A 10,666-nucleotide genomic window follows, 5' to 3' on the forward strand; every position below is an offset into this window, starting at 1 on the left:
GATGAATTGATGGGGTATTGGCCACAAAAGAAGACCCTACACCACACTAATAAATTGTTGTGGTCTAAAGCCAAACGTTTCAGTTTCATTGTCCATTCCCTGTACATAATGATTTAAAGTGAGAAGAATTGGCTTCACTAAATTCCGATAGTATTTGCTATTGTATGCATATGTGTGCACCGTAGAATGGACCTACACTGCATCCAGTGTGTAACCCTGTCCTAAGGTGCCTGGACAGGCTCCTGCCCCTTGGCACCTTTATACAGGATAGACAGTTAGAAGGTGGATGGTATGATAGTTACACAAATAATAGTGCTGTTCGATATTATGACAAAATTCTAAAGCATGTTATATTCTAAAAGAAATGGATCAGGACCTTAAACTGCTGCAAAGGACTGTCCAAACAGCTTCAAAGATTATCAGCACAGATCTTTCCCACCTGCAATCCACCTTCCTCTCCTGATGCCAGATGAGGGCTGAGTTTATCATTAGGGACACCAGTCACCTAGCTCACGCTCTCTTCACTCTCCAGCCCTTGGGAAAGTGCTCCACTTTATCAGCACTGTACTTCCACTGTGCTGATTTGTGTATCCTTCTCCGTTGTACCACCTATGTGTTGCATATTTATTGTCACTTCTTATATTAGCATGTCTTTTGTCTTGTCTGTCATTGCACTGCTGTTTGTCCTGTATTGCATTGATGTTCGTCCTATGCACATGTCCCCAGCCCTGCCACTGTGGCATAAGAATTTTCTCACAACACACATGACAATGAAACTTGAAAACAAAATGCTTAACAAATATTTAAAATGAAGGAATACGATGGGTTGTTTCTTATAGGTTCATCCATTCATTATGCATAAAACTGCAGTGCAATATACAGTAAATCCTATCCCAGCAAGCACAGGGTAACATACCCTTAGACCAGGGGTGCCCAATCTTATCCGCAAAGGGCCAGTGTATATGCGGGTTTTCGCTGCAACTCCCTAATTAGATGACTAATTAGAGGACTGATTGGCTGAAGAGTCCTCACACCTGGGTTTGAACAGCTGCCCTACAGGTTATCCCAAAAACCCGCATACTCACCGGCCCTTTGCGGATAAGATTGGGCACCCCTGCCTTAGACGGTGTGCCAGTGCGGGAGCTTCTTTAGGAAGGATGCTCTATTCGTGAATATACGGTATTCTTCTAAACTTCCGCTCCACTCTCATCTCTTCCACATCATACATCCGCCAAAATACCGGACATTTTCGGCGTTGGGTAGAAGTGTAAGTATTCGTTGAAATAAGCTTGTTTGCCATAGGATATATTTTTACATTATTTAAATTAGAGATTTGTTTTATTGAGGTATGTTTATACTGTACGCGACTGAGTGGATTTTCCAAATTTAAAAAGCTGTTAAAATACTTAGAAAGAGGGGCAAGCGAAAGGCGTTAATGTCCTAATATTTTTTGTTGATGGTCATCCAGGATATTTTCACGATTTATCTCACCCCAAATCAATAGTTTCGGTTGCAAATAAAATAAAACAGCCGAGTAAGTTAAGTCGGGTAGTTTTTCTTTTTAATCTGTAACCGTTTCTGTTTTATGTTATTTCCGGCATAAACAGCTGGTTGTGTTTGTTTTCCCCACACCTGTTTGTAATAGTAGCATCTAAAAAAAATGAAACGGTTACGCTATGTGATCAAGGCTTTACTATAGCGCTGAGAACCCATAATATTAGTTGTACAAGTTAATTGCTCCAAAACGCTACAGTGAAACTTATTTGTGTACTGTGATTTGCAGTAACGCATTCTTTGCGTTATTCCATCCAGTGGAAACGGAGACGGAGAGTTGCTGGTGGAGATGGACACGAAGACAGGGGATCCCTTCAGCATGGAGCCTGGAGAGCCGTCTGCGGCGGGACTGATCGGGAAGTTAGTGATCTAAATAAATGATGTCAGATTTTTATATTTTGGGTACAGTTTCGCACAGTGTAATGCCAGCACGGTTTCTGCACGTTTTGCCTTTGAGATGGTGTTGCTAAGGGTTTGTCCGTGTGGAGCAGGCTATGGTTCACCAGAGGCATCTCCGGTGGCGTCGCCAAGGAGTGGTTCGAGCGGCGGCGCCTTGCCATGAGACCCTGGGTGTCCTTCGTTGACCAGCGGAAGTTCTCCAAGCCACGCAACTTCGGGGAGCTGTGCCAGCGAGTGGTGCGAAACCTTGACACCTACCATAGCAACTACATTTTCATTTTCCTGGGCCTCATCCTCTACTGCATGTAAGCACCCCACGTCTAAATTACATACATGTCAACTTAACTGAAGTGACAGCAGGGAGTTGGGTGAAGGGAAACTTGTGTAAACTGTGAGCCAAAAAACTCATTTGGCTCATATCTTTTGATTTTCTTATTATTTTTATTACAAAGTAATGCTTGCAATTAACCCTCAATGGGTCCTTGTCAGAAAGTTACGTTCCAGGTCCTTGGGGTTCAAGTTGCACCCCTATCCAATGGCATATATAATTCAATGGTACCAAGCTCAAATTCAATTAACTAAAGTTAAGATACATTTATTAGTTAACTGCATGATGCTTGCACAGCTTACAGTTAAAGGGGTTGCGGCAGTGGGGGGGGGGGGGGGGGCAGCAGAGGGGACTGGTCATATAATGCACATTCCGACTGTATCCTCTTGCAGAATGTGTCGAAGAGCTTCAGCTGTGGAATACCTAGCCATGGTGTTATATCTTTTCTAACAGTTGAAATGTAAACAAAACAAAATGGCTGACTTTTTTTAATATCCGAAAATGTTCTAGAATATAATAACATAAAAAATTATAGTAGCAATTATCACTAATTAACTGAATTTGTCGATCATATCAATGTCATAAATTAACCCTAAAAAGGGTTATGTAATAGCAACTGGACTTTGTTTTTCATAGAAGAAGTTTTGCACTCCATCCAGAGTGCTTTCTCAATTCTGACTGACTGGCATAGCAGGTTGATGAACCCTGTGGAATCCTCAAGTTGTTAGCACTAGATGGTCACCTGTGGGTTGTTGTTGTTCCTCCTGGCTTTCATGTGTTTCACTGATACCACCTGAGGCCGAGCGTGAACGACTTTGGAAGCGTCTTGGCAAAGTTGAAAGAACTGCATTGTAGGTGGACCGGGAGGACAACTGCTTCAAATGAACGACCGTCGTTGAACAGAGGAGGTGGCCTAAGACGTCTATCACCTACCTACAATGCAGTTCTTTCAACTTTGCCCAGACGCTTCCACAGTCGTTCACGCTCAACCTCAGGTGGTATCAGTGAAACACATGAAAGCCAGGGGGAACAACAACAACCCACAGGTGACCATCTAGTGCTAACGACTTGAGGATTCTACAGGGTTCATCAACCTGCTATGCCAACCAGTCAGTCAGAATTGAGAAAGCACTCTGGATGGAGTGCAACACTTCTTCTATGAAAAACAAAGTCCAGTTGCTATTGCATAACCCTTTTTTAGGATAACCATGACCTGGATAACTGAGAATCTCCACAGACATCTGTCATAAATTAAGTTTTTTTTGGGGTGCATTTTGCACCCCCGAAGAAAGTATGCCAGCGATAATTGACGTCAACACTTTTTCTATCATTTTCTGCATGACCGTATGTAAAACTGGTGCACTTACAATGTCCTAGAGGATAACTGCTGTAATTTTAATAACAACATGGTAGTAGCCATAGAAATGGGCAGGGGGTGCAGAACGCACCCCAAGGAACCATTGAGGGTTAAACGCACCGGCAAAAAAACAACAATCTAACTAATAATGTCTATAACTCCCCGATGCAGTGACCCTGATGTCTTGCTGACACACCTTACAAAATGTGTAACTTTAGCCCAGTTTTGATTTCATGATACAATCATACTGAAGTCTACACTGATTTGAAAACTTTGACAAATACAAAACTCAAAAATTCAAAACTCATTGACTTGCTCAAAATGGCTGGGACATCACTGACACTAGTGTTGCAAAACTCCTTTATTGTATTTGTTTATAACCCAGAAATGAATAGAAGGAGGCTAAGGAAGATGGCATATACACTATATAGACAAAAGTATTGGGACACACCTCTTAATCATTGAATTCAGGTGTTTCATTCAGAACCATTGCCACAGGTGTATTAAATCAAGCACCTAGTCATGCAGTCAGGTTTACAAATTTTTATGAAGGAATGACTCGTTCTGAAGAGTTAAGTGTGGTACAATCATATCAGATGATATCATCATAGGATGCTACTTATGCAATGAGTTAGGTCATGAAATTTCTTCCCTGTTAGATATTCTGTGGTCAACTGAAGTGGTGTTATTGCAAAGTGGAAGCATTTAGGAACAATACAAACTCAGCCACGAAGTGGAAAACCATGTAAAATAACAGAGTGGTCACCGAGTGCTAAGGCACATACTGTGTAAAAGCTGGTAACGTTCTGTTGACTCAGTAACTGCAGAGTTCCAGATTTCCTCTGGCATTAACCCCAGCACAAAAACTGTGTGCCGGGAGCTTCATGGAATGGGCTTCCATGGCTGAGAAGCATGCAAACCTCACATCACGCTGCCACATTACTCTGGAGCAGTGGAAACTTGTTCTGTGAAGTAATGAATCACACTTTTCTGTCTGGGATGAGTCTGGGTTTGGCAGATGCCAGTAGAACGTTACCTGTCCAACTGCATTGTGCATATTGTAAAGTTTGCTGGAGGAGGGATAATGGTATGGGGTTGTTTTTCAGGGGTTGGGCTAGGCCCCTTAGTTCCAGTAAAGGAACTCTTAATGCTTTAGCATGCCAAGACATTTTGGACAATTCTGACTTTGTGGTAACAGTTTGGGGAAGGCCCTTTTCTATTCCAGCCTAACTGTGCCCCAGTGCACAAAACAAGGTCCATAAAGACATGGATGGGTGAGTTTGGTGTGGAAGAACTTGACTGACCCACACAGAGCCCTGACCTTAACCTCATTGACCAACTTTGGGATAAACTAGAATGGAGATTGTGAGCCAGGCCTTCATGTCCACCATCAGTGCCTGACCTTTAAATGGATGAATGGGCAAAAATTCCCACAGACACACACCAAAATCTTGTGGAAAACCTTCCCAGAAGAGTGGCAGCTGTTATAGCTGCAAACAGGGAACCAAATCCATATTGATGCCTATGGATATGGAATGTGATGTTATAAATGGTCCTCTAGGTGTAAGCCTTTGCAGCAGGTCCTTACTGATGTTGAAGTAAAAAAAAAATTGTTTGGTTTAAGTGCATCACAACCATGAGGTGGAATCCATGAGATGGAAAGGCAAGATCCCATGAGTCTCATGGGTGAAATGTGAGACTTGACACCTATGAGGTCCATTTGCTGGTGTTACTGTGTACTGGCTCTGTGCCTGCACTGCTTTCATTTTTCTCATCTGCTGCACCCTTAGACAGGAGCACCAGTGGATCAACAACCTGCTTTTCCAGTATTTCAGCTTTAAAACTCGCAGTACCCATGAACTAATTAGTTTCCATTAAAATTTACTGTGTGCTTTTACAGCAGCCTGGGAGATGGATGGAAGAATTCTTAGAAACCTTAATTATCCAGTTGTGTTTTAGCTTTAATTTGATGCTTTAAATCCACTAGGAATGTTTGGCAGGCTTAAGGATAAATTTCTAAGTAATCTCTGTGTTTTGATGTCATTATTAATACCCTGTTCTTGTTTGTACAAATCTATGTCTGATTGACTAATTATTATAACTACAATTGAATTATTGCTTTATCATTTGGTGGAGTTGTTGCGCATTCAAATACTTGAACAAACTTGTTTTTGGTTCTATTTAAAGATTGGGGCTCAGGGTTTTAGGTGGCCTGTAATCGGAAAGTCACTGCTTCAAATCTCAAAGTCGGCAGAGTGATTTCATCGGGTTCATGAGCAGGGCCCTTAGTCCTAGGTGTCCAAGGCACTGGCTGACCCTGTGTTCTCAGTTCTATCTCGCTTTGGACAAAACCGTCTGTGAAATTGTAAATATAAAAAAGAAAGACAACCAGATTCATCTAGGCCAACATTCTTTTTTCCATGGAATTGATTATACCCAGATGGTGTCAGATTATGGTCAGTGTCTAACATTTAATTGTACGTTACCATATACCTAGTAGTATGGATGAAAACCTATGTGGCATCAGGAAAACAAGTGTGCCATGAGGATCCATTTTATTTGTGACTGTTCTGTTGGATCTGAAGTATATGGCATTTTCAATTATGAATTAGAGAATATGCCTTTAATGAAGTGAGTAAACTGAAAACATTCATTCCTTGCCTCACTGTTTGCCAGACGTTTGTTGTGTGTTGGTAAGTCGGTTTCTCTCCCTCTTTCAGAATCAGCTCTCCCATGCTTCTCATCGCCCTGGCTGTGTTTCTCGGTGCCTTCTACATCATCCACCTTAAGTCACTTGAATCCAAGTTGGTTGTGTTCGGTGAGTGGAGGCTCTTGCCGCATTCTTCCAAAAACCACATCGGACAGTGTGCCTTTCTGGGTGAAACTGCAAGACGTGAATTCATGGAGCTGAGTAGAGTCTCTCTCACCACTCGGCTACTTTTCAAGCTGAAGTCTCGTAAGAATAAGTGTGGTTGATGGGTATTAATGTTGGCACATGGGTATTTCTGGTTTCCATGGTGCTGGAGACGGTACACCTGCCCATTTGGCGAGGTTGTCAGCTTCTGATTGGGTAATGAAATTCAGCGAGGAGGCAGGACATTTCAAACGGCAGTGTGAATTCTCAAGGTTTTGAGGGAACTGATTTCACTAGGCTAAAGCTACATCCACCCTGCTACGTTTTCATTTAAAAATGCAGACATTAGTATCTGTTACTGCCTTTCATCCACACTTCAACCCCCAAAAACGAAGACTTTTGTAAACGCCCTCCCAGCTGTATACTTCTGAAAACTCCATTTTAGGGTTGCAGTGTGAATGAGTGTCAAAACATATACTTTTGAAAATGAAGACCTAGGGTCTCCAACTTAGATCCTGGTGAGGGACTATCCAGTAGGTTTTCTATTCTGCCTGGCATCTGATGAGCCACACCTGCTCCTGGTATTTACCTGAGAACAGGTGTGGCTCATCAGAAGCCAGGTAGGATAAAAACCCTATTGTACAGTAGTTCTCCAGGACCTAAGTTGGCGACAACTGAGGTAGACTCTAAAAGCGCCCTAATGGTCCTTACTCATCTCGTAGCCCGCTCCTGATTTGACCCTCTTATTGTCTGATTGGTCACCTGGTGACCCTACAACGAAGTAAGCAGTATTCTAAAATGGCAGATATGGAAGAACTGCGTCCAGTGGTGATTTTCCTGTTGCTGACTAGTATGCAGCTAAATAGCATGTTACACAGCGTGACATGCATATTTGCCGAAAAAGAAACATTTTCCTTTTCTTAATTTTTGTCTTAAAAAATGTACAGAGAACAAAAATGTACACAATTGCAAAATTCAACTATACAAACAAGTGTAACAAAAAAGGGATTAACAAAAAAGAGACACAAACCAAACATGATGGAAAAAGTTATAACATAAAATGTAAACAAATACAGAGGAAATTCACATCTAATGAATTTCTTCAATTCTAAATGATCTCCTAATTCTAACTGTTTGAAAATCAGTCTGTGGAACTTGATAATGTAGGGCGATGGTGGTGCAGGAGGTAGTGCTACCGTTCGGCAACCGAAGGGTTGCAGGTTCGAGCCCCGGGTCCTTCTGACCCCATTGAAGTGTCCTTGAACAAGACACTGAACCCCGAATTGCTCCCGGTGAGCTGGTTGGTGCCTTGCATGGTAGCCTCCACCACCGGTGTGTGAATGTGTGTATGGATCCATTGACCATTTACCATAATGTAACTAAAATGTGATTCTGCTGTGAAAACAGACTGGTTGCCCCAGCCTTGGGCTTCCTGAGCTTGGGGCTCTATTCAGTGTGAACCCTTTTCTCAGGACGGGAAATAACTGGAGCTCACCAGTTGAGCCTGGCAGGAGCCGTCAGCTTCCCCGTGTTCTGGCTGGCCGGAGCTGGCACTGCAGTCTTCTGGGTGTTGGGTAAGTTTGATCATGATTTTCATTTTGCTCCAGTTTTTCTTTTGATATGGGATTTTATAGATGTATTTTGCGTTTGCCAAAATTGTCTTTTTAGGGTAATTTTCAAATTTTACTGTATTTTTATACTTATGTGACTGATTACTTTGTCTTTGAGAGCTTTGAGCAGAAACCAGTACTTACCAAAATTCTTGTACTGACATTTCCTTCAAATACTATAATGCAATTTGTAGGTAAAACTTTATTATTCTTTGTTCACTTTGTGTTAGGACATTGTGGCTCTCAATATCCTGTCTGGACTGTTTGAGCAAGCAGTTGTATCTGCGCTCCTATCCTGTAGGGGGCACTGTGCTCACATTCTTCTGTCACACAGGGGCAACGCTTGCTGTGATTGGGTCGCATGCAGCTTTTCGTGAGCTGGACGGAGCTGACATGGAGGAGCTCATCATGGAACCAGTTTAACCTCTGACATGTTACCTATATCTTTTCATATCCCAGATATGTCTTTTTATTGTCAGTGTGACTTTCTCTTAAAGAGTCTTTATAATGAGGACTTCAGCAATTATAGGCTTTGAGACTGATGCTTATGTCCCTATGAAAAGAATGATTTAAGTGAACCAAGTTGAGTGTTTTGTGGGATATAAATATATATACCTTGTGTAAATCTGTGCTTTATCTCATAATCTGAGAAAATGTCATTTTTAAAAGTTGTATTATACGTAACCACTTCATTATGACGGACAAAATACTCGTGTTTTGGCCTGCATGTGAAACGTGACCAAGTGGAGTGAAAATGCTTTTGAGACAAAATGGCATCATGTTGGAACTTTTCTAATGTGCGAATGTCGCCCTCCACTGGCAGTCTCTGAACGCACTCGGGCCTCCCACTGTATGCTGGCTTTCCTTCAAACCCCATATTGTTCTGACCGATATGAAGTGATCGATGTGTTTCTCCTAACACATATTAGCTACAGGTCCTATATGAAGTGTTATAGGTGTTGTGCAATTGAAAGTGACAATGTCAGTTTGTCAATTTTACTCTACCTGTAATTAGTATTTAGCTTTATTTAACTGAAGTAAATATTTTCATCATTGGAATACAATGTACTTTTAAGGAACAAAAAGAAATGTTAAATTACAAATAAAACATAAGAATTCCGAAGTGGGCATATTTATCTGATTAAATAAGGCTGAAATGAAAATAAAGCACCCACTGAGGAAATGAAAGACGAGGGATGTGTGCGATTGCCAAGTCCAGAAAGATCATCTTTATAGTCTTATTAAGAACAAAAGATGGCAGTAAACAGAAGCATGTCAAGTGATATTCGCTGGCTTCTACTTTCTACTAGTAGGAAGTTAAACCCATTATTAAGCTTTGTAATCTGTCCTTAGACATTGATAGTATCTGAGCTATTAAACATGTACGTTTCATGTATCGATTGTCTAATCTATTAATCACCCGATTCATATATTTGGCATAGCATTTAGTAATGTACAGGTGGATTTTATTAATGTCACCTTATATCTGTGGGCTGTTGCTATGTTTATTGCTTTGTATTTTTATTTACAGTTCGGAAGTGCAATAAAATTTTGCCTGAATGCAGCATTTCTTTGTAGTGAGATGTGTGTATATGTGTACGATTGTCACCTTGCAAGACTATGTATTTTTAATTCCCTCTACGTTCCCCTTCAGTGTCTCCTATTTCTGACTTCCTGATCCCCTCGTCCCTTTCTTCACATGCTCAAAGAAGCATCTCTGTCATTAGTCCTGACCCCGTTGACCTCAGTGCCATGACAACGGCCAATTCATCCCCTTTTTCTGTTGCCTAGGAGACAACCTTGGAGGATAGGCACTCACACACGCGCATTGCGCGCTCCGTGGCGAGCGATCGATATTCTGTTGTTCAGGGGTAATGGAATGAGAGAGATGGGTGCATTGCAGGGAGATGCCGGGGAACCTTGTGGCTGAGCTAATGAGTAGCAGAGAGGGTAGGCGGGGTGTGCTGTGTCAGAGTAATTGTTCCTCGCCGTCATATGTAAGTGATGGTATAGATGGTCTCTTTTCTCTTCTGTATTTTATATATGTGTGTCCAGTAATGAGAACTTGGGGGCCACAGTATTGGCATCTATCCATGTCGTCTGTAAGCTTTTTACGACGTGACTGGGTCAGGTGTGAGGTGTGAGCAATGAGCGATGGCCCTCCAGGGGGGTGCACTGCGGATATTGTAACTAAACCGAACAAGAGCACGCCGTCTGCTACTGAAGTCTAACATAAGGTTTATGCTCAGTAACTACCGAGCAGTGGTCAGTTTTGGGTTGGTTTTATTACTAATAGGGCATTTCCAAAGTATGAGCAAGAAGTATCCTGTTTTACTGTTAAACTGCATTGATACATATGATCATTTATCTTACCATCTCCTATGTTAGTTTGTTGGGGTTTTTTTTAGAACTTAGTCCGCTGGCAGTCTGGGAATTGTAGTCATCAGTCTCTCAGAACCTGCTTGCGTTTAGCACTTGCATTTGGGGTTACAGAAATGCTGTGACCATGCTTAATGCAGATCAGCTTAATGCTGAGTTGTTCTTTTTCTTGAAAGGGAGCTTGA

General features: G+C 41.8%; 1 protein-coding gene across 4 annotated transcripts; it reads left to right on the forward strand.

The window, feature by feature from the left end:
- Window positions 1-1,163: 1,163 nt before the first annotated feature.
- Window positions 1,164-9,669, forward strand: rabac1 (Rab acceptor 1 (prenylated)). 4 transcript variants are annotated; one of them, XM_023810107.2, is made up of 6 exons: window positions 1,164-1,267; window positions 1,813-1,914; window positions 2,043-2,258; window positions 6,359-6,456; window positions 7,965-8,066; window positions 8,437-9,669. In XM_023810107.2, the coding sequence occupies exons 2-6, from the start codon at window positions 1,844-1,846 to the stop codon at window positions 8,523-8,525; spliced, it is 576 nt and encodes a 191-aa protein (XP_023665875.1). In that variant the 5' UTR covers window positions 1,164-1,267; window positions 1,813-1,843; the 3' UTR covers window positions 8,526-9,669. The 4 variants fall into 4 exon arrangements, with proteins under 4 accessions (XP_023665875.1, XP_023665877.1, XP_023665876.1 ...); XM_023810109.2 differs by having other exon boundaries at window positions 2,046-2,258; XM_023810108.2 differs by having other exon boundaries at window positions 1,173-1,267; window positions 1,784-1,914.
- Window positions 9,670-10,666: the final 997 nt, after the last annotated feature.

This window comes from Paramormyrops kingsleyae, chromosome 9 (assembly GCF_048594095.1).
Source record: "Paramormyrops kingsleyae isolate MSU_618 chromosome 9, PKINGS_0.4, whole genome shotgun sequence".
Taxonomy (NCBI): domain Eukaryota; kingdom Metazoa; phylum Chordata; class Actinopteri; order Osteoglossiformes; family Mormyridae; genus Paramormyrops; species Paramormyrops kingsleyae.

Excerpts from the sequence above, each read along its gene's own strand:
- rabac1 (XM_023810107.2), top strand. The coding sequence starts at position 1,844 with ATGGACACGAAGACAGGGGATCCCTTCAGCATGGAGCCTGGAGAGCCG. Across the intron at positions 2,259-6,358 it reads GGCCTCATCCTCTACTGCAT|AATCAGCTCTCCCATGCTTC; the intron begins GTAAGCACCCCA and ends TCCCTCTTTCAG. Across the intron at positions 6,457-7,964 it reads ATCCAAGTTGGTTGTGTTCG|GACGGGAAATAACTGGAGCT; the intron begins GTGAGTGGAGGC and ends CCCTTTTCTCAG.